Consider the following 24391-nt stretch of genomic DNA (forward strand, 5'->3'; position numbering starts at 1 on the left):
CCTTTATTTCTCACATTATCTCCTTTATTTCTCACACTGCATACTTTATTTCTCACACTGCATGTCCATACTAGTAACGTTAAATGTATAATGGAAATATGTATGATAGAAATTGGCTAGTAAAAATTTTACATTTGGGACCTGTTTTAGAAGTACTGAACTACAGTTTGTATATTTAATGATTATTTTCAGGGGTGAATCAGAATGAAGACTGTTGTGCAAACAACAAATAAAAAGTAAGCCTGTGTTGAGTTTGTTCATCATTTTCGAAGCACAAAATAGACTGCAGCAGAACTACATTCCAACCATCCTTTCTTTCAACTTCTCGTTTATGGAAATGTATATTTTAAGATTTCATTTATTTGTGTTAGTTGTTTTATTTGGAAGTCTGCAAGTCTGCAAGAATGTTTAAAGGAGTTTAAAGATGCGCACAAAGGCTTGTGTTGTTGCTCTCAGCTCTCCGACCGAGGAGAAATACTGCAGTATAATCGGGAGGTGGGGGGAAGGGGTAGGGGAGGGCGTGTGATTCCTCTGCTACTCCCCCCTGCCTCAGCTGAAAGCCTTTATGAGCAGGAGGGGGAGAGAAACAAAAACAGAGTGGCACAACGCAGATAGATTTCTCTCACTTCTCCTCCAAAACAAGCACTACTGTATGTTAGTAGTGCACTGTGTTCAGCAGAAACACAGCAAAATGAGCACTATGTTAGTTGTGTACTGTGCTCAGAATGGATACAGCAGAATGAGTCCGTGTGTGTTGTGTATTGTGCTTAGGAGGGGGAAGGCAAAATGAGTACTGTGTTATTTGTGTGCTGTGTTCAGGAGAAACACAGCAGAATGAGCACTGTGCTTGTTGTGTGCTGTGTTCAGGAGAAACACAGCAGAATGAGCACTGTGCTTGTTGTGTGCTGTGTTCAGGAGAAACACAGCAGAATGAGCACTGTGCTAGTTGTGTGCTGTGTTCAGGAGAAACACAGCAGAATGAGCACTGTGCTAGTTGTGTGCTGTGTTCAGGAGAAACACAGCAGAATGAGCACTGTGCTAGTTGTGTGCTGTGTTCAGGAGAAACACAGCAGAATGAGCACTGTGTTAGTTGTGTGCTGTGTTCAGGAGAAACACAGCAGAATGAGCACTGTGTTCGTTGTGTGCTGTGTTCAGGAGGGGGGCAGAAGAATGGGCAATGTGCTAGTTGTATGGTGTGTTCAGCAGAAACACAGCAGAATGAGAGCTACGTTAATTGTGGACTGTGTTCAGCAGAAACACAGCAGAATGAGAGCTACTTTAATTGTGGACTGTGTTCAGGGGAAACACAGCAGAATGAGAGCTACGTTAATTGTGGACTGCGTTCAGGAGAAACACAGCAGAATGAGAGCTACGTTAATTGTGGACTGTGTTCAGGGGAAACACAGCAGAATGAGCACTGCACTATGTTAGTGCACTATGTTTAGGACCAGTCCAAGCAGGCGGCTCGGCTCTGTCATCTCGGTCACACCGCACTGCACTGCACTTCAGCCAAAGACTGTCCCCAGAGCACGGCCCATACACGGAGCAGCCTCTGCTGCAATGGCGTAATTAACTCTGCCTGTGAGGGAGGGGCAGGAGGGGTGACCTCAGCTAACGCAGCTCAAACAGGAATTATTCACGTCAGGAGGAACGACAGCCACCGTGGAGCGTGATCAAAGCCCCGGCCCCCAGGGTAATGCTACCCAAGGCCTCTATGGCGCCCCAAGGCCTCCGCACTATTTAAAAGCCTGTCTCTGCTCCCCATCCCGTCGTACAATTACGCAGGCATTTATATGCACGGCTGCCTCTTGATTTATTTATTTTGCAAGCAAGAATATGGAGGTCAGCATAAATGACACATTCGCTTCACCTTTGGTGGCAGCAATGGGATCTGGTGATGTCATTTACTCTCGGGGCTGGGTTTCTGCAAACACCTCTGCAAACCTGCCATCAGGACAGCCTCTGTTTCTGTGATTAGTGAGAGGAGGGCTGAGCCTTTTTAGCAGAGGAACACTGTGAGAATACCACAGATAATGAGGGAAAGTTTGAGGCCGAATGTGGAGCGGAATGATGGGTCTGACAGACGCTTTGAAGTTCTGGCTGAATGGGTTTGGAGGGATGTTAGAAGAAAGGAGGGACAAGGAGATGCATAGAGGGAAAGAAATGAGAGAGAGGGCGGAAGCTACTGCCGGCATGGGAGATATTCTCTCCTCTCTATACTACTGTCTGCATGGGAGATACTCTCTCCTCTCCATACCACTGCCTGCATAGGAGATACTATCTACTCTCTATACTACTGCCTGCGTATCAGATACTCTCTCATATCCATCATCTTCGTACTGGTTTCTTATATATTTCTGAGGTAGTGTAGGGCAGGCTTATCTCGGAGACTCATGAGACAGAGAGGGAGCGCTGCGGCAGAGCAGGAGTGTGGGGAACAGCAGGGGGTCTCTTTGTAGAGAGACCTGAGGCGCTGGTGCGGGAACGCTTGTGTACCACGCGGTTAGCAAAGCGGAGACGCCAATAATCCGTAATACTAATAGAAGTACTTCACTCTCGCTCTTCGAATTTCGGCTGTGATGCACCCCTCCACCTCAGCTCTGGCCAATCGCCTCCTTGATGGCACCTGTAACCCCCCCCCATCCCCATCCTTGACTGATAAACAGCGTGGGTGATGTCATGTCCTCCCTCCCCTCCACCATGGTCCAGAGCAGACCACACGCTCCCACAGCCGAGTCACGAGGAAGCCATCCGTCTCCATTAGCATACTGTTCCCTAGCAACAGCCAGTATCCAGGGCTTCTGCGGTTGCATCGGGAAGACACGGGCGATGTGTGTAGCGTGGCAGAATTCCTGGAGACCACACGTGTGCAGTGTGGACCCCGTTCCCCTAGTAACACGCGCATGTGACCTGAAGGCACAGCTCTAGGTCTACTCTATCAGTCCCAGGTCACAAGGCCTATTCTTCATTAACACAGTGGACTGGTGCATGGAAGCCTGCATAGCACTAATTCTCACCTACTAAATCCCAGTGGTTTCCAGTCTCACTATCACACAACTCCTCTGTGCTGCCCACGTGTGCTCAGCCAGAGCTTATAGACTCACAGGCTCATGGGGCCCGATATCACACTTCCCTTTACCTGGCTCATAGGACGCTCTCCCGCCAGCTCATTACAGACACAGTACAAACAGCATAGCACAGAACAATAGAGGACAAACAGTGTAACACAAGACAACAGAATATAAACAGCTTAAAACAAAATACTACAATAAAAACTGTGTAAGATAAAACAACAGAGTACAAGTTGCACACTATAACACAACATTACATTACATTATTGGCATTTGGCAGATGCTCTTATCCAGAGTGATGTACAGTTGATTAGACTAGGCAGGAGACAATCCTCCCCTGGAGCAATGCAGGGTTAAGGGCCTTGCTGAAGGGCCCAACGGCTGTGCGGATCTTATTGTGGCTACACCGGGATTAGAACCACCGACCTTGTGTGTCCCCAGACATTCACCTTAACCACTACACTACAGGCCACCCCATAAAATACAACATACTGAAGTACAGTAGTGTAACACAGAACAACACAGTACACACAACTAAATTCGCTAAAACACAATGTCTGACACTGCAGCTGAAAAACTGCATGTTGCTAAGGTACAAAGCTATTTGTCACATTCTATTGGTGTAACTTTACATGTTCATTATGATATACCATTATTATACAGAGTATCATATACTGTAACTCTGTATAATTAGCATCCAACTACTTTTTAACTGTTCTTGCCATATGCTACTTTTCCCGAAGGAATGCTGAGGCTTATAGTGCTGATTGTGACAGAAGCTGATGCCAGCAGAAACATAATCAGAGCATCAGCAGTTCTGAAATGATGAGGGAAAGTTCGCAGAGATTTGACAGATTCCTTTCCTGAAAGACACTGTCTTCCTGCTCTCCGTAATATCATTGTTTCTGTTCAATATTTCGGGTGACCTGGCTTGCATTTGTCTCTCGAGCATTTTGATTAGATTTGATCTTCCGATTTCAATGTCGTCTCTCACAAACACCCCAGGCTTCTAAGATGCAAGGTAAGACTTTTTTTCTTGGAGAACACTACAGAGTTGCCAGCCAGAGTGATGCTGCTCTTACAGTGTGGTGCCCTACTTACAGCTGGCCTAAGCTGCCTTAATGTCTTCCCATATGACTTTTGTCCTGACCTCTGACCTCTCTTGACCTCTCTGCAGTTTGTTGCCCAGCCAAACTGCCAGCAGCTGCTGGCCACACTGTGGTATGACGGGTTCCCTGGTTGGCGACGGCGGCACTGGGTGGTGAAGCTGGTGACGTGCTTCATCATCGGACTGTTGTTCCCCATCTTCTCCCTGGTCTACCTGCTGGCGCCCAAGAGTTCGCTGGGCCTCTTCGTCAAAAAACCCTTCATCAAGTTCATCTGCCACACCGCCTCCTACCTGACCTTCCTCTTCCTCCTGCTGCTGGCCTCCCAGCACATTGTACGCACCAACCTGCATATGCAGGGCCCCCCTCCCACTGTGGTGGAGTGGATGATCCTACCCTGGGTGCTGGGTGAGTGACGGGGGGGATGGGTAATGAAGTTTTGTGTTTTATCATAGGTGTGCAGGCATAGATATGAAGGTGTCTTAAATATATAGTTATGTATATATAACTTCATATATAACTATATCAGAAGCATTGAGGCAATACTGCCTATTTTAATTGGGCAATTATTCCCTTGCCTTCCCAATGTGCCTGTCCCCCATGTCTTCACCTCCATCTTCGCTCCCCCATCATTACTCCCTCTACCTGTATCCCTCCTCAATCTTTCTCCACCACTCCTCTATGTTTGTCGGGTGCAGGCTTCATCTGGGCAGAGATTAAGGAGATGTGGGATGGAGGCTTCACAGAGTACGTGCATGACTGGTGGAACTTGATGGACTTTGCCATGAACTCACTGTACCTAGCCACCATCTCGCTCAAAATTGTGGCATATCTCAAGGTAAGCTGCCAAGTATTTACTTTTCAGTGTTGCTGGTGTTATTGCATGCAGATATCAAAACAATTTATATCAAGAGTATTTTTGCACTGTAACATGAGATCATTTTCAACAGACCAGGCAGACTCTATACTGCTATAGCAGTTGGGCGAGCAGATTTCACTTGAAAGTCTTTAATTAAACATAAAAAAGCCTCTGAGTGGTCACCACGGAGACGGAGCAGCAGAATGCGAATGGTTGTGTGAAATCTTCTGAAAAACAAGCTCTGTCCCTGGCGCAGACTCCTGCTCCCAGCCCCGCAGACTGCATGGCCACCTGCTGCTAACTCAGTCAGGCCATTCTCATGCCACGCCTAGCCGCCAGCCGCCAGTCCAGCCACAACCCCTAGCCGACCCTCATATTAAACATGGGATGGAGCTCCAGAGCTGGGTCAAATATGAAGTCGTTACTGAGCTTGGCTGGTTGGGAACTTGTCTGGTATTGGAACCTATTAAAACCTCTCAAAAAGCCCCACAGTGGCTGGTCTAGCCAAGCTCTCGCCTTTCTTTGCAGAGCTTGGTCTAACCGGTTTCCCCCCCCCCCCCCCCCCCCCTCTGACCTTGTCTCTGAAAGTACAACAGCTCGCGGCCGCGGGAGGAGTGGGAGATGTGGCACCCCACGCTGATCGCCGAGGCGCTGTTCGCCATCGCCAACATCTTCAGCTCGCTGCGCCTCATCTCGCTCTTTACCGCCAACTCGCACCTGGGCCCGCTGCAGATCTCCCTGGGCCGCATGCTGCTGGACATCCTCAAGTTCCTCTTCATCTACTGCCTGGTGCTGCTGGCCTTCGCCAACGGCCTCAATCAGCTCTACTTCTACTACGAGACGCAGGCCAAGGACGAGCCAAACCACTGCAAGGGCATCCGCTGCGAGAAGCAGAACAACGCATTCTCCACGTGAGTCCCAGCTCCAGTCCACGGACTCTCTCTGTGCCCATACATAGCAAAGTGATAAGTGTTGAATAAACTCTTACTGAGTACATATGGTCCCTGTTGGATTCATATGTACTCTGTTACGACCATCCATCCATCCATCCATCCACACCAAGAACTATAACTATAAGCATAACTATGACGAAAATGATGAGCATCCACACTGATGAACGATGATGTTCTGTAAACAGTCTCTCAGCTATGTCATCTGCCATTTTGCATGTGACACCCAGTAAATTCAGATGGATTTTGATTGGCTGTCAGTATTTTATCATTAATGCAGCTAGAAAAAAAAAACCTCTGAACGTGATCCCAATGTTATCGTTTGTAACTGTTGTTGCTGTTATAAAGTACCATCCACTTGAGGTACAATGATTCTTAAAACAACATGTTTATAGTTATTGTTATAGTTATCGTTCTTGGTGTGGATGAGTTGAATCAGCACTGGATGTTTTACTGTGTGCTCTGTGCCTCTGTATGCATCCCTTTTATCTGTGCCTGTGTTCCTGTCTGTGCCTCTTATCTGTGCCTCCATTTGCACACCAGAATGTACGGCTGTCTGTTCTTCTGGTCGGCCTACTGTTACTATGAACTACGGTGCTTTCTCACAACATGATTCATAATTGGAGCTGGCTCAAACACGCAGATAAGTGACTGACAGTCTCATTGGAAATCTCACTGTGTCCAGTAGAAGCCTCATTGGACAGTGTTTTGTGGAAAAAAATCAAAATGTTATCCTTTGAGCGAAAGTCTGCGGCAGGGCATAATGTTGACTGGGTTTTTGGCAGGGGGTTTTAATCTTTTCAGTCTATCCAGTGACCCCCACCCATGTCCAAATGTGCCCAGGGGACCCCCATTATGAGTATAATAGGGTTATACTTAAAATAAAAAGGTTTTTATAAAAAGTAAAAGTATGGCAGGGGTTCCTTCGAAGACCCCCAGTGGTTTGGGGGCCCCATGTTGAAAACCCAGGTTCTACAGGGCAACATAAGGTAAAAAATATTGGGCTTTCTGTGGACTTTCAGGACACTAGGCCAGGTTTACAAGTCACAATGTTATGGTCTGGTCCACATCACTAATGAAAAAGGATTTACTAGCTTCTCAAAACATTTCAATTTTTAAGATCTCTGACTGGAATGTACACAGAGACAAGTACAGTTTATTAACTCAGTGTTATAACTATATCTCCCTGCCCACAGGCAAACACAGTTTAAACTTCTCTCTCCTATAACATTATCTCTCCGCGCACAGACCTTAAACATCGTACCATTTCTAGCATTGCGTTTATTGGTGCCTGTTCTCTGCTGCCAAAACATCCCTGCTGTTCCCTCAGTATGATACACTATGTAACTGGCACTGTTCCTACCCAATACTCTCTTCCATGGGTCCTTTGTTAAGAGCTCCGCATTAGATTAGATTTATTGATATAGATTTAGCTTCTTCTAAACAGGCAAAGGAAGATTAAGGAGTCATATGAAGAACCGTCTGCGTATCGTGACATGCCACGTATGTTGGCAGGATTGGCACCGTGATTGCCGCCATGCCACACGCTCCACTCTTTTGACAGCCTACTCTATTATCCCATAATTTGCAGGTCAACACTCGGGAAGCTTTTGTCTCAAAAGTGACTGTGAGACGTTAATTAAAACCTAAAATCTTTTTCTCAGGTTTGCAGGCGGAGAGCGAGATAATAGGGCTTTCTTTTAAAGCCGGGCTTCTTAGTCACCGTGCAGTCATCTCCTCCATCAACAGCCTTCTGCTGCGGTCAGGCAACACATCTCTGAAAATTATGCCCGCATCTAAAATACTCCAATTCCAATCTAGGCTTGCGAGTGGAGCGCATGACAGACGTCTGTAATAAAGCAAGACACAAGCTTTCATTACTCTGCCTCCTCCTTTGCTCTTTTAAACAGCATTTGCTGTGACAGATTTGCAGCGTGCAGCTTTTGTTCTATATTTTATGAGGCACAGAGAGAAAGATTCCCTGCAGGGAGAGTACAGCGAATGTATCTGGAACCTCGCCACACATTTTACCATAATGCCTCCTCAGAAAAGCCACGCTTATATGCTTATTTGGCCATTCAGAGTGTTGCTGCAATTTACAGGGCGACTGTGTACCAAGGATTTACTGCCAGCCCAGGCTTCTCCAGGCAAACGCTGCTTGCGGTCATAGTTTTGAAGGGGAACATTAGAGCACATTTTCAAATAAACACATTTATAATGTATTTTATACACTTTTTAAATAGTGATGGTTGGTATCATGCACATTTAAGAAATCTTTTGAAGTACCAAAATAAGATTCATGCTTATGTCGTTTATTTTCTGCTTCTGATAGGCAATTATAATTCTATGGTTCTTTGATGCACACTGACAAAATGTTGAAGCTTCTGAGAGTGAGAATGATCCCTGCAGAACAAATAGTCATAGTATGAGTGACAGATAGGCAGTATGTCATGTGTAAGACCAACAGAGCCAGCGCGCAGTAAGGTTAACATAGTAGGTATAACAAGTAATACAAAGTGCATGAAAGGCTAACAGTGTGAGTATAGCATGTAATGTATTGTTAAAAGATTTAACACAGTCAGTGCATAGAATGTACAGTTAACTGTCCCTATTTAGCATGTAAGACTAGCTGATTCATAGTGTAATCCATTCTTTTTTCCACTTATTCCCTGTGCCCCCAGTTGCCACACAACCCCAAACCATAATGCATACACCTCCTTTCTTCACAGTTGGCAAGGTGCTGTTCTCTACAAAGGCTTCACCCTTTTTTCTCCAAACATACCTTCTTTGGTGGTGGCCTAAAAGTTCAGTCCAAAACACATTGTTTCAAAAGGCTTCAGGCTTCTCAACGTTTTCTTTTGCATACTTCAGACACTTCATTTTGTATTGAGGTCATTCTTTCTGGCAACTGTGCCATGTAGGTCTTTGTTGCTTTGAGTAGATTGTATTGTTGTCCTGTGAACAGCTAGATCTGCATCTGCTGCTCTTTTTTGCGGCTCTCTTGCAGTGATGTGTCGGTTCTTCTGAGCATTTCTCACCAGGTCCCGGGCCGTTCCATCTGAAATCTTTCTTGGCCCTCCAGACCTTGCCTTTACTTCAACTGTTCCATTTATCTTCCATTTTCTAATAATGTTTCTGGCAGTGGAAATAGGTAGTTTAAAACATTGAGAGAGTTTTTGCTGCCTTATCCTTTGCGGAAATGAACCAACTTCATTCTGAAATCCTTGGACAACTGTTTAGAGGAACCCATGCTTGTTAACACCAGACAGAACAACCACTGCAGTTGGATACTTTAGAAGACATGGCTTTACTTCAGAATGAAAGGTTCAGCCATGGAATTATACTCACATGACTTATTGAAGCCCTAATGAGTAAATCACCTGGGTCTGGGCCTTAGTAATCATCTTTTTAAAAAGTAACAAAGAATAATCCAAAAGGGTTCTCAAACTTTTGCACAGGGCCCTTTTCCTTATTTTTTTATCATTTCTAAACAGTAAAAAAGGAAAATAAAAAGCAATCTTGCTTTAAAATACTCTGTACCATTTAGAGTCAGGTTTGCTTTAGATCGCATACAGACTCATTGTAACAGATATTTAAACCAGGGGTAGCCAAATGTTTGCACTCCACTGTAGATTAAGTTTGCTTTCTCTCTTGTTCTCCATTTTATTCTATGCTCTTTTTTCCTTTTCTTCCTCCAGTCAATCTTTTTTAGATTTTGCATGATGTAGATCTTGTCAAATTTCCAATGAGGTATTGTGCTAGCACCAAGGCGCTCTTTCCTTTTATAACCGCGAGCTGCCAGCCGTGTTTCCCTCATACTGTATAAGCTGTTTGTTATTCCACCATTTTCTGGGCTGCTTACAGTTCTCCTCTCTCTCTTTCTCCAGGTTGTTTGAGACCCTGCAATCTCTGTTCTGGTCCATATTCGGCTTGCTCAACCTGTACGTGACCAACGTGAAGGCACGCCATGAGTTCACGGAGTTTGTAGGGGCCACAATGTTCGGGACCTACAATGTCATCTCCCTGGTCGTCTTGCTCAACATGCTCATCGCAATGATGAACAACTCCTATCAGCTCATCGCCGTGAGTTGCCGCCCAGACAGTCGCTCCGTAACCGTAATATCACCTGTAATGTCTCTGCCTGCCTGCGCACATGCGCGTGGTGTTGCAGCTCTGTGCCGTCTTCCTGCGTTTCTCTGCCAGTGAAACAGTGCAGCAGGACTTGGAGACGAAATTGTGTCAGTGCTGATTTGTGTGGAAAGTTTTTCTGGTGGAGTTTAGAGGTCCTTTCATGCCCACTCAGGAGGCGCTCCCTGGGGGGGCCAATACCAGTACTGGCCCAATTGTTCTGCATCCCCCCCCCCCCTCTGCACCCCCTCCCTGGAACACAGAGACGCTGCCTGACTATATAACTGAAACACAGATAAAAATGGCCACTTACCAGCTCGCTGACGCCGTTGTTATGATATACGCTATGCCTGTATAGCTGTGCTCTCACCCACTCCTGTAAGGAAGGGGGTCAAAATGTGCTTTACTGATTTTCCACAATGTTGCTGTGCAGGACCACGCTGACATAGAGTGGAAGTTTGCTCGCACCAAGCTGTGGATGAGCTATTTCGACGAGGGGGGCACGCTTCCTCCCCCCTTCAACATCGTGCCGAGCCCCAAGTCTGTGTGGTACCTGTGCGTCTGGCTGCACAACCGCCTGTGCCGAAAGGGAGCCCCCAGAGTGGACGAACAGAGGAAACACGAGAACTTCAAGGAATTCACGGTCAGAACCAAGGCTAAACCCTGACAGCTAACACATTACACGGAGCCTGCAATCTCACAAGCTGTGTCCACCACAGCAAGGCTCCATACAATATGCAAAATGGCCTATCCACAGAGTGCAGGAGCAGAAGTCAACCCACAGGTCCATTCATACATATGCTAAGTGCTTCTACTACCGCTCAATACCACTGGACAAAATGCAGCCATTAGGTTAATGAAATCACTGCAGTAAGTTTGGAGTGTCAGGGGTTTGCAGAGAAAACACCGTCTGGATCTGTATCTCTGCAACCAACACAATGATCTGTGTCTGTTTTCAGAACGGAGATGGGGGGGCTGATGAACTGTGGACTTTTCGGGGGGTAGATATCTCTTCATCTAGCCCTCTTATTTAATGAATGCATCTGTCAGTGTGTTGAGAAATGCATGACAAATGCTTGTTTTATTCTGCGCAACAAATTAGATTTGCTTCCTCTTCCAGTTCACGCTCACGTTTTTCCCCTAATCTACCAACTATCTTCCGAATATCATTTATCAACTTTGGGAAGAAAATTTCAGCACACCACATTACTTGCGTGTTTTTAAATAGGTTAGACAGGTTTGGATGCACCCCTATGGTGCATATTAAGTTAATTAAATAACTGCAGTATCATTTTAATTTGCAATTCAGTGACAGTGTAGTGCTGTGTTGATAATTAACACAAAAACTGAACTATCTTATTTTATGTGGTCATATGGTTATAGGTATCTGTAGTGTATTTACCACATCTCCAACAACTAAGTATAATGGTCTTCTGTAAACTGACTTCGCCTGTTATGACACATACTTGCCAAATCACAATGGCAAACACTCCTTCACACACACACACGCACACACACGGCATATTAAAAGAGAAGGCTTTCAGATCAAACTGTTACATAACCCAGCCAGGAATCAGAACAGCACATCGGCAGTAAAAAAAAAAAAAGAACAAATTTTGCCTGTGTAAGATTTGCTGCCAGAATAAACAGTTTACTGTATATAGAAATATGATTTTTGCCGTAGTGGAGAAGGCACCGACAGATGAAGGTTCACAGAATAATGACACTGAATATATGTTATATACTGAAGATAATTACAGCAGTTAACAGCCACCATTTTATGAGGATGTTTTCCTCTTTGCAGGAACGGCATGCTGATAACCTGATCCAGAACCAGCACTATCAGGTGAGAAGGACTGACATCATATCAGGGTGAAAGGTCAGGGGGACAAGGGTCAAGGGTCACTGTAGAACCGTTACAGGGTCCACACACAACACAAACTCACGGCTGTAAGGGAGGGCTACCCCACCCTGGCACTACATTTTAGTCAGAACTGAGATCTTTTTCCTGATTATATGAATTAGGTTTGGCACCAACTGACTGGATTATGTTTGTTAGTCCTGTGTGCTTGATGTATCTGGGAAAGAAACATGATGTGAAGGGTAAGTTTTGGAAAAGAATAACACTTTGTGATTGGTGCATTTGGTACACACTTCTGCTCTGTAGTTGGTGTTTTTCCCAAAGAACCATGCCCTGCGATTGGCGGATTTGATGTATTTGAAAGTTATGCGCTGTAATTTGTGCATTTAGGAAAGACGGAAGTAGCACCTCTAATTTCCGTTAATTGTGCTGCTTAAGTAAAATTCAACAGCAATTAAGGATTAGTGTTAACTATAATTGCCTCAGCCTGTGCTTGGTGTGATGCAAAGAGCCATCCAGCTGGAGGCATTGTTCTTGCATTGGGCTCAGTGCTGAGGTAATGTGAATGTACTACGCTGTGGCAGCTGACAGATAGCTAGCACGCTAATGGGGGTAAAAACCACTGACTCAGTAAAGTGTCTGCTCAGCTGCATATTTCACTGCTGGACGGAGGGCCAAATGCACACTGGGGGCAGATTGAAACTCCATCTCGTACTTCCTCTCCAAACTGTGCCTCTGGGTTTCATTTGGGGACTCTAATTTGCCCTTTTCTTACCTGCAGTTCTGTACTGTGTGCTGGCGTTTGTCAGAAAGATTGCTTTTTGCCGTTAATCAGGAAAAGCTATGGTCTGGTTACCAGGACACAGCGCGAAAACGGAAACCATCCCCATTGGCTTTTTCAATCTCTGCTCACCCTCTGCTACCCTTCCGTCCTGCATACTTCTGACACCTGAATAGTAAAACCAGATGACCAAAAGATGCTCAGAACAGAAGTGCAAAGTGATTCTTTACTCCAAGGGAGTGTTCTGACCGAGTCCATATGGTAGAGTACATCACTCACGGTGTTGGCTCTCCACAATCCACTCTGGCAGGAAGAGGAAGGAAATCTTGGAAAGAAAGCCAGAAGCAGCTTTTTTGCGTGTTGTTAACATTCATGCAGAAAAGCTGGTGTGTGCTGCTCTCAAAGGGAGGCCATACGGCAGGTTGGCTCTCCAAAATGTCTGTTAATGAATTTGATGAGAATTTTCCCCCAGCATTCCCAATGCAGGGTACAGGTGTTCCAGAATTTACACAAAGTTACATTCTGCCATGTGCGCACTGTATTTAAGCAGGATTGTAAAGGTTAATTAATATAGGGAGCAGGCCTATGTTTGGCCAGACACCACAAGGACAGATTCACTTGCAGTGTAACAGCTGCTGGTGTCCAAAATATGAATGGAAGAGAAGCTGTTGCGCACAGCAAGGTCACACTTTTTGAGTGTTGCCATCAAGAGCACTTAAAACAATGTTTAAGATATCACCGAATCAACTGCATTAAAAAAAATGCACTGTATGCAGTGGTTCCCCCAGTTACTCCACTTTCCTACTGCACTTAAAAGACATGCAGGTTAGGCTAATTGGACGCTGTAAATTGTCTAGAGTTATGTGTGTGTCAGAGAAAGTGTCCCCTGGCCTGGCCAGGCTGTATGCCTGCCCAATGCATGCTGGGATAGGTTGCAGCCCTGGCCGGGAATAAGTGCATTGGATAATGGATGGATCCATATTTCAAACGTACTGGTATTCTAATATATGAGAAAAAAGTTGGGACTAGCAGCAGCCTAGCGGCTGTTTGTTGGGCATATGCTTATGTGTTTGTCGGTTCCCTGCCACAGTAATTGCAGTTAGCGAAGCCAAAGCCACCGTCCCCACACTGGAGGCCTGTCACCACCACTCCCCCTGTTACTGTACGTGTGCATCCCCTGGTGGGGTATGAGTGTGGAGGCCTGGTCAGCTTTGGCAGCAGGATGCCATATGAGCTCATGGTGAAATGAGGCTGTGCAGCTGTTCCCTTTCCAACTAAAGCTGATGAAGGAGCAGAGGGAACCAGGGGCCCAGATCTAAGGCTCAGACAAGAGTCACACACTCTCCCACACAGACATACACAAGCACACTCTCACATACACAGAGACACACACACACACACACACACACACACACAAGCAATAATGCTCTCTCTCACTCACACTCATACACACATAAGCACACTCTCTGACACACACACGCACACAGAGACACACAAGCACACTCACATGCAGACCTACACAAGCACACTCTCATATACACACAGACACATGCATACATAAACACATACTGTATAAGCACACTCTCACATACACAGAGACACATGCACACACAAACACACACACACACACACACACACTATACAAGCACAATCTCACATACACAGAGACACATGCACACACACACATACTGTACAAGCACACTCTCACATACACAGAAACACATGCACACACACACATACTGTACAAGCACACTCTCACATACACAGAAACACATGTACACACACACATACTGTACAAGCACACTCTCATATACAGAGACACATGCACACACACACATACTGTACAAGCACACTCTCACATACACAGAGACACATGTACACACACACACACACAAACACACAAACACACACACTATACAACCACACTCACATACACAGAGACACATGCACACACACACACACACACACTATACAAGCACTCTCACATACACAGAGACACATGCACACATACACACACACAAGCAAACCACACACACAGACACAAGCAATCTTGCTCTCCCTCACACACAGAGACACACTAGCACACTCTCTCACACACAGACACGTACACACACATATGCATACACATACACTGACACACACACACGCACATACACAAACACACACACAGATACACACAAACACACGTGCCCAACACTTCAGCATTTAAAAAAAAATGTTAAATAAGCCCGCCACTGTCCTCTTTTAAAATATGAAAATATGTGCAAATTTATGCACATCCAGATTTTCACCTCCAGCTAATACATATGTTATGAATATGACTGAAACAAGTTTTCCTTATTAAACTCAAAATGCAAACACTGTGTATGCAAACTAACCCCCCTCCTCCCACCATATCAAAGATCTTATCCTTTGGGGATATTGAAAATCTCCAAAAATATCCAACAAACAAGGCATTATTTCTCTTGAAACTTCAAAATGTTCTGGCAAATGTGCTGTTGAGGTGGATTTAGTCTCAGCACTCTGCTGGCTAATTAGCTGGCAGGGGACTACAGTACCCATCTTTAAATGCTGCTGTTTTTCTCCCTTTCAGGAGGTGATCAGAAATCTGGTGAAGCGATATGTGGCAGCCATGATCCGAAGCGCCAAAACAGACGAGGGGCTGACAGAAGAGAACTTTAAGGTTTGTGCCACGTAATATGGCTGACCGTCCATCTGCCCGTCAGTGTGTCAGGGTGAAATACGTAATCTTTTTGGATTCAGTTGCTTTTCTGTGCTTTTTTTGTTTCTTTTTCGTGCTAGATTGATGGTAACACTTTACAATAAGGTTTCCTTAATTGGCATAAACTAATGTAGTTGTTAACCAACTACTACTGAGAAGTTACATCTGTGCATCTCTGTTTATGTATCATTCATTCATGTTTACAACTGCATTAGTCAACGCCAATTCATATTAGAATAAAAAAGTCAGTTAATCTATTCATTATTAGTTAACTAATTATAAGTTTGGCGGCACGGATGGTGCAGTGGGTAGCACTGCCGCCTCACAGCAAGGATGTCCTGGGTTCCCCATTGGCCGGGGCCTCTCTGTGCGGAGTTTGCATGTTCTCCCCATGTTGCGTGGGGTTCCTCCGGATACTCCGGTTTCCTCCCACAGTCCAAAGACATGCAGGTTAGGCTGATTGAACAGTCTAAATTGCCCATAGGTATGAGTGTGTGGGTGAATGGTGTGTGTGCCCTGTGATGAACTGGCGACCTGTCCAGGGTGTATTCCTGCCTTTTGCCCAATCTATGCTGGGATAGGCTCCAGCCCCCCTGCGACCCTGTTCAGGATAAGCGGGTTAGGATAATGAATGAATGAATTAATGGTTCTAATACACCCGACAAGCTCAGTAAAACATTGAAAAGCAAAAACAATGATATATTTGACCCAGGTCTGGTGTGTAAGTACGCTAAAAACCACCTGTATCATTTTGATGTTCGCACATTATTAGGTTAGTGACACAACAAGATTATTGTTTTATTAGATTATTGATGTCGACATGTTCCCTCTCATAAGGTCAAGAGTGGGAGGGTGTAATCTATCTGCTAGATTATTTATTACAGTTTCTCTCAAATATTTTCAGACACAGGCTGGTTCTGTGGGCGCAGTCAGCAAACCTTAAAGCCTGTGTATCAATAACAAAAACAAATTAACTTTTATTTAATCCTCGAATTATCCCTTTGCAAAACACGAAACATAGCTGGATTTTACACCAGGGTTGTGCTCACATGGAAAACACTACCATTCAAAATGCTGTATTTTTTTATCAACTGACCTCTCTCAGTGCTCAAAGGCGCATAAATAAATCATACATTGTTTGATCAGTAATCACAGCTTTAGCACAGATAAAAGGTAATACAGGCACTAGCCACTGTGCCACTGAGTCTCCGGCCTACATTAATGAAATACACTATGGGGCCTATTCAGACCTTGGAGATATGTGCAAAGTCAACTTAAGTACAAAACTGCCCACCTCTGCTGCTTAAAGAGAAACTTGAGTGGATTTAAATGGCTCCCTTTTGCTATTTTTTAATAATACACCCAGGACACTGAGGAAGGATTGTTTTCAAAACGTTTATTATTTCATTGAAAGTTGTTTTGTTTTGTTCTTCTTTGAATAATGCAAGTGGAAGGTGGGTTGTACTAGACAATCTGAGGGTGGGGAAAACAACAAGCATTGAAAATGTCACACAGATGCAGTGTGCATCCTCCAGACACTCTAATGGTACATTATGTGACAAAATTAGATTTGGGGAGTAGTTTAACTACATGTAGAGCCTGGACCACGATAATATTTTTCAGCAGCTTCCTGGTATTTCAGCTGCATTCAAATGTGTGTAGTGGTGGGGGTTTTTTTGTCATTTTGATGTAAACTACAGGAACTACCAACTACAATATATATTTTTCCCAAATGTATTGACCATATACCACTTCCTCTCTCACTTTTCCCTCTAATCCCGATTGGTGAGAAGTACTCTGCTCCATTGCAGCTGCCATCAGTCAACTGCCAACTGCCAGTTCTCTCCACTGAGCTGTATTGGTTCTGCCCATGTGTAAAAAGATGGCATTGCCCACATGCGGGTCATGTCTAGTGATATTATAATGATCATTTTAAATATATATTTTTTTGTTTATAGTTCAGACTACACTTTTGGAGTAATTGCAGTTTTGCAAGCTACAAACTTTAGGGTGTCTTTGCTGTAGTTAAACTACTTTCAATGTGAAGTAATTGGTAGTTTATAGAAGAACTACAGTTGAATTTCAGAGTAGTTTTCCCAACACTGTACAAAATCCAGGGATTTTCAATGGCCAATTCCTATGCAAATTATGTAGCACCAAAATTGTTGCATTATCCACTACAGTATGCATGTGTCCCATTACAGCACATATACGTATGTGGTTATAGCCTATGTATTTTTTCAACTGCATGGCTTTATCCAAGTTTTATACACTTTTAGGTGACCAAAAGGATTAGAAAAATGAACACAAACAAATAAATCATCATATTCAATATGCCATTGCAAATCCTTTTCAATCAACCCATAGACATCACCAGATATCTTCCCTGGTGATGCTCTGTCAGGCCTGTACGGCAGCTTTCTTCAGCTCCTGCTTGTTTCTGGGGCTATTTGCCTTCAGTCTGGTCTTCAGCAAGTGAAATGCTTGCTCAATTTGATTGCACTCAGGTTATTGACTCAAGAACATTCCAGTTTTTGGCCTGAAAAAAAATAAACACTGCTTTGACTATATGGGCTCATTCCAGTTTTTTTGGGAGGGGGGAATCCTGACATATAAATGGTTGATCTGCGGATCCACCGCTCCCCATCTGCCACACATCTGTAACTGATGTGGCTACGAGCTGACGTTTGGAGGAGAAAGGGCATTCCATTTGCCTAATTCATGTTTTCTTGACTTCCTCGTCTTCACATCTTTTTCCTAGTCTCTCCCGATGGGTGGCGCTAGGGGCAAGAAAAGCAGAAAAGAAAAGGAAAAATAAGGGATTGGAATGAGCCCTGTTTAAGATCGTTGTCCTGCTGCACGATGGAGTGTCATCCAGTCAGTTTATTTGGCTTGGATCTGAGCAGACAAGATGTTTCTGTGTACTTCAACATTCATCCTGCTGCTGCTGTCAGTGAACACAAGTGAGCCAGTTCCAGTGGCAGTCATACTTACCCAAGCCATAACACTACCTGCACCATGTTTGACAGATAAGGTGGTATGCTTTGGATCATGAGCTTTTCCTTTATTTCTCCTTGCTTTCCTCTTTCCCTCACTCTGGTACAGGTTGATCTTACTCCCATCTGTCCATAATACTCTGTTCCAAACTCTACAGGTTTTAATGCACATTTTTGCTAACTGTAACCTGACCACTCTATTCTTGAGGCTTGCAAAGGGTTTGCATCTTGTGGTGAAACCCTCTGAGGTTATGCTGGCATAGTCTTCTCTCGATGGTCGTATTTAATACATCCAGAGCTACATCAAGTTGAGTGTTTTTGATCTGTTGAACAGTTACATTAGGGGTTTTCTTCACCATTAATAGGATTCTTCTGTCATCCATTACACTGGTTTTCTATGGTCTACTAGGTTTGCCATTGCTGAGCTCACCAGTGTAATTACAACAGTTGATTTTGGCACACTTAATTTTTTGGCTATGTCTCTGGTTTATTCTGATTTTGCAGCCCAATGACGGTCTGCTTTACTGACACTTCTTTGGTCTTAATGGTGAGAGACAATAACAGCAGACTCCAAATGCAGATGACACTCCATGTGTGAACTCCAGACCTTTTGGTGGTTCATTTATGCATGAATTAATGATGAAATTATATTATTATTTTAGCAGCTATTGTCCAATTACTTCTGGTCCCCTAAAATTTGGGGGACAACAGAATTCAATTCTACAATTCCAACACTGTTCACCCAATATGAATGCAAAAACATGACTTCAAATTGAAAATTACCAAGTCACCAAAACTTGCTCACTGTGAACAAGAAATCGTGTTTAGCTTTATTAGTTATCAAAGTCAGCTGGTAAATTAGAGATTTTTGCATTTTTGCATCTACTTTATATCCCTGCAGTAAAATCCAGCTATGACCAATCAAAACATAGCTTGAGCTGGTCAACCAGCTACCAGTTGTTTTAAAACCTAGCTTGAGCTGTTGTTTTTTTCAGTGGTAGGCATACGTCAGCGTGACATATTCAGATGTGATTAGTTCAGTTTTGGCATGATAGAAAAGATAATATTTTTACGAATTTGCTAGCTAAGCAATCGGCTCCCCCTTTTCACCTGCCAAGCAAATTCTCTCTTGGCACACCAACATTTTCTTGCTAGCTAGCATTGACTATCTATCACGAACAGCACATAACTCATTTGTTTTTATTGGTTCCTTTATTTTGTTCCTTTATTTTCCTATTGTTTTACTTACGTAATGAATTCCTGGCCAGTCTCCGCTCCTGATCGTTGAATTATTGATTCAAAGCAAATGCCTCATCTCTTGTAAGCGGTTTATTGGCCTATCTTACCTTTTTTCAAATGGTGCCAGTTTTTCGCAGCACAGAATTCGTTGTTTATCGGGATCGATTCAGCGGACCGATATGGAGGAGGACGTTTGGGCAAAATGTTGTCATGTAGTGCAGGCTGAGACTGTGCAATGTGAAGCCTACATTCGAAAAGACGGAAAAATAACTGCGCGACTTCAGATTAAAATGTCTGACAATAATTGGAAGCTTATTTCACCTATTCGAAATGGAAAGTGGAGGGAGATACACACCATTTTTTACCAAGGTGCATCAGCTTCATTATTTAAATGATCAATTTTCCCCTTTTCTGCACTGATGCATTCAGCCGTGAGAGGGCCTCTTATTACGCTGATAAAAATAGAAACAAAACATGGGCTGTAAATCATTACATTTGCAACATAACGGCCTTTTACGGCGACGACATGCGTGAAAAAGTCTTAATTTCGCCAGCACTTAAATTTAGGATAGTTTTTCATCGTGTCCTCTGTGATAATTCCCCACTGCCTGGCCAAGAAGGATGAGAAAATTACACAACCTGCGACATGGGTGAGAGTGTCTGACTCTGATAGAGATGCCTTTATGTAAATGGTCTTCCCGTACAGACCTACGCTCTTTTGTATTCCCACACACTATTTACTACAAATTCAGTACAAGACAATATATTTTTGGTACTGTATTTGTGTGGCCTATTCATACAAATACATAGGCTACATTATGTAGGAACATGCTGTAACACTTTGTTCCTATATACTTCTGCTTATACTGTAAGCTGTAAGTGTCTAACACTGAAAATGCATTATTTTAATGATTGCTTAAGAATTTCATTTCACACACCAGTGTGTAATTGGTCCTCAGTTGATGTGTCCTTTGAAAGCAGTTTCATTTCATAAAAAGGTTTGAGTTTTTTGAAGTTCTGTGTTTGTAGTTTTGGGAAGATGAGTCATTGTTTCAGCAAATGGGGATGTAAACAATTGAGGAAAAAAGGAAGAATAAAAAAGAAATACATGCCCTCAGTTCCAAAGCTTATTTTGGTTCTGTTTCCGCAGTAAAAAAACACAAATACACTGACAGTATACTTTATACAACCATACTTACATGTAGCCAAGCCATAAAATGCTCCTGTGCTAATGCCGCTTTTTTACTTTTGTGTGTAGTCCTGCACCTCAACTTACCCAAAATTCTCTTTCTTGTTCCACACTCCTCCATCCTCTTCCCTCACCCTTCCATCCCTGCCTGGGTCCATCAGGAGCTGAAGCAGGACATCTCCAGTTTTCGGTACGAGGTCCTTGACCTGCTGGGCAACAGAAAGCCTCCTCGGCGCACGTACTCCTCCAGCAGCGAGGCGACGCTGAAGGACGAGCCCAACGAGGACGAGGACTGCGGGGCGAGCCGGGGGCCGGGGGGCGAGGACGGCGAGGACGGGGGCAAGCCCAAAAACGTTTCCTTCACCCTGTCGGCTGCCGAGCGCAAGAGCCGGGAGGCCTTCAGCGTCTCCGCCCTCTTCAAGTCCATGTCGGGGATGGAGGTCTCGGCGGAGGACAAACCAAAGAGCAACGGCCTCAAGCCCTCCTCGTCCACCCCCACCACTTCCTCCTCTTCCTCCTCCTTCCTCCGCAACGGCAGCCGACTGCAGCGGCTCTCCAGCTCCAAGAAGGACTCCCTGAAGCGGCTGGGCCTGCTGTTCTCGCGCATGAACGGCCACCTCTCCGACCCGCAGGCCCCCCCCTCCACGCCTGCCACCGCCGCCTACAGCATCTCCGACGGGCTCCTCCCGCCCCAGGGCATGTGGCAGGACCTGGGCTTCCCCGACGACCAGCAGGTGACGCGCAGCGAGATGCACCTGAACCAGCTGGGCGTGGCTGAGGGCGAGCAGCAGAACCAGGCCCCGTCCAGGTCGAACGGGCGGGACAGCCTCCTCCTGCGGCCGCCCGCCTGCGGCCCTCCCCCCTTGCACTGTGCTTCCAGCTTCACCGCCTCCAGCTCGCGCCTGCTGGACTCCAGCGAGGACGTGTTCGACGGCTGGACGGGCCCCTGCGACGGGATAGACTCAGACTCCGCCCCCTGGGGGCCGGACCAGGAGGAGTCGGTCACCACGCAGCTATAGAGACCGGGGGGGCGTGGCCACAGAGAGCGCAGCACTGTTATTGGATGCAGAGAAACACAGCGAGATGAAGACAACCTATATTTATAGTATCAGCTCTTCATGCGGCTGCAGGGCTCCTTTACTTCAACATATTAGCTTGTAGGGGAAAAAAAAAAAAAACTCAAAATGAAAAAAAAGCTTAAGTTATTGCAATAGTAGTACATATTAACATAGATTCCCCCTCCCACCACCCAATGTATGAGACTGTTCCCTGCCTGTGACTTCAGTAACACCCCCCCCCCTCCCTAAAAAGTGATTTCCTTCAGAATATAGGATCCAGTTTTAACCCTTTTTGTCTAGCCTCAGGCCTTCTTGTCCATCCGTCTGTCTGTCTGTGCTGAATGCCTAAGGGACAGGTAGCTACACGGGTAGTGGCACCTGCAGCTATGTGTTTCTGACCAGCCCAGCAAGGTACACCTAAGCAGGGAGGGGTCCCTGTCCCCCTCTATCACAAGTGATCCGATTGGCTGTGGTCGGAGTGAAGGGGCGGGACGGGAGAAAGTACATGGGGCTCTTTCCAACTGCTTATTTTTCAAAAAAGGAGCGAGAAAAGGAGGTGAACATGAGGGAATCGAGAAAACTTGAATTTGGCAAATGTCAGTTTGAAGCCACATCTGTATCTGAATGTGTGACTGTAACATCTGTGTGGCAGACGGGGTGACGTGGATCCACGGGTCGATCATTTATATGCCACGAATTCCGGAAAAATACTTCCGCAAAGGGATGCGCTCATGGTTTCTTGCTCAAGTAAGCTTTGGGAGTCTCAAAGATGGCTGACCTGGATTGATTTCTGGGTGAAGCAAAGAACCAGGAGATGGGAGGTGAGAAGTAAGCGATTGGAAAGAGCCCGTAGTGTGGAAAGTTGTGTTCAGATCATTAAATCCTCCATCTTGGCTAGGTGATGGTGGCTTGCTAATATCTTGTTTTGTTCAGGATACGGTTGTATCTGTGCCCTAGCGCTCCCCTCTGTTTTATCTCAGAGCATCGCTGCGCTAGCTCCAAGTGGTAGCTGGGCCAACCGTTAGTGGTCATCAGCTAGTTGAGCCAATGGCTACTGCTCACATTCTGTGGTCTGTCCAATTGCAGAACAGAATGAGTGCTGGCGGTGGTCAGAGAAAGATGTTCCAGAGACTGGGTTCAGCATTGTCCTAATTAACGATTAATGTGTTTTTCAACCTCATCACTGTGGTTGTCCTTTCTGGATGAACAACCTTAAACCAACAGCAATTTTTCCTCAGTTAACTCGGAGAGAGAAGAGGTTACCACAGCTTAGTCCACATTTGAAGTTGTTTGGCAGTTTCTGATTTATTTGGAGGTTTTGATTATGTTCGTACTTCATCGACGCGGGTGGAGAGGGATTTGAAGGTTTCGGGGGAGATTACATTTGTGTGTTCGTCTAAGGAAATCTTATTTTTCTAAAATGTATCAGGCTGCACTATTAAGCCCATTTAATTTCTTACAGCACCAGGTTCAGTAGAACATTGCCGGATTAAACATTTTTTTCTTCTTTTTGAAGGTAAAAGGTGTTGGGAGTGCCAATTTTTTAAATCCTATTTGTTTTGATCAATGTGACCAGCATCTATGTACAAAAACAACATGCAGCAATGAGGCACAAAGCTTCAGCAGAACATTTCTTAAAAGCGAAACCAAACAAGCCAATTTTACACCAGTTGCATTTTTTTTTTGATAATGAAATAGCACTGTTGACGAATAAAAAAAGGTTTGACTGAAACTCGGTACGCTGCTGACTTCATTTGAGTTTTCGCTTTTCATGTGTCGGGTCAGCGCGTCGGAGGACGGATGCCGAGAGCTGCCGAGATCCGGAGATAAATCAGCTTGGCGGGAGTTTCCATGACAGCGCTTAGCGGAGCGGCTTCTCTCCTCTCTCTGCGGATAGAGCGAGGGCCCGCAGAAGCAGCGCGGAGCGGACCGGGCTCTTTAATCTGGGGTTTGTGCGCGGCTCTGACTCCTCTCGCCTCGGGCGGTATCGATCGACTCCGCGCACGACGCATCGCGCCCGGAGAGGAGTGGATGTGAGGCGGCGGAGGGTCGCGGCCCGAGGAACAAAAACACGTTTCGTAATACGCCGAAGCGCGCATGGCTAAATACGGGCCCGAGTGATGCACAGGGCTCGTAAGCGGATGAGTGTGACCCGCCTGTGCGCACGCACTCCTTTACCATCCCCCTTTCCTCTGTGCAGCCCCGGCTTTAACATTAAACCGCATCATTCACGATTACACTTCAAACTGGATTTTGATTGATAGATGCGAAACGGCTAAAAACGTATGTATATACAGTGTAGCCATATGTATTTACTAACCATTTTTCCCATGGTGAGCTTCAGGAAAAAACAATCAACTCTTCCGGTCACATGGCCCATGATGCAGTCAGTGATAATGACACAGTAGTCATCATACCTATATGAAAAGCC

General features: G+C 45.0%; 1 protein-coding gene across 1 annotated transcript in view; it reads left to right on the forward strand.

Moving 5' to 3' along the window:
* Nucleotides 1-23692, forward strand: part of LOC133132225 (short transient receptor potential channel 5-like) — a 61739-nt gene extending 38047 nt beyond the window's left edge. The window contains exons 4-11 of the mRNA XM_061247530.1: nt 4249-4585; nt 4876-5015; nt 5625-5947; nt 9874-10069; nt 10548-10757; nt 11919-11960; nt 15350-15439; nt 21064-23692. Coding sequence (XP_061103514.1) covers nt 4249-4585; nt 4876-5015; nt 5625-5947; nt 9874-10069; nt 10548-10757; nt 11919-11960; nt 15350-15439; nt 21064-21921 — 2196 coding nt within the window. The 3' untranslated portion in view covers nt 21922-23692. The remainder of the gene's footprint in view (nt 1-4248; nt 4586-4875; nt 5016-5624; nt 5948-9873; nt 10070-10547; nt 10758-11918; nt 11961-15349; nt 15440-21063) is intronic.
* Nucleotides 23693-24391: the final 699 nt, after the last annotated feature.

Source organism: Conger conger, chromosome 7 (genome assembly GCF_963514075.1).
Source record: "Conger conger chromosome 7, fConCon1.1, whole genome shotgun sequence".
Taxonomy (NCBI): domain Eukaryota; kingdom Metazoa; phylum Chordata; class Actinopteri; order Anguilliformes; family Congridae; genus Conger; species Conger conger.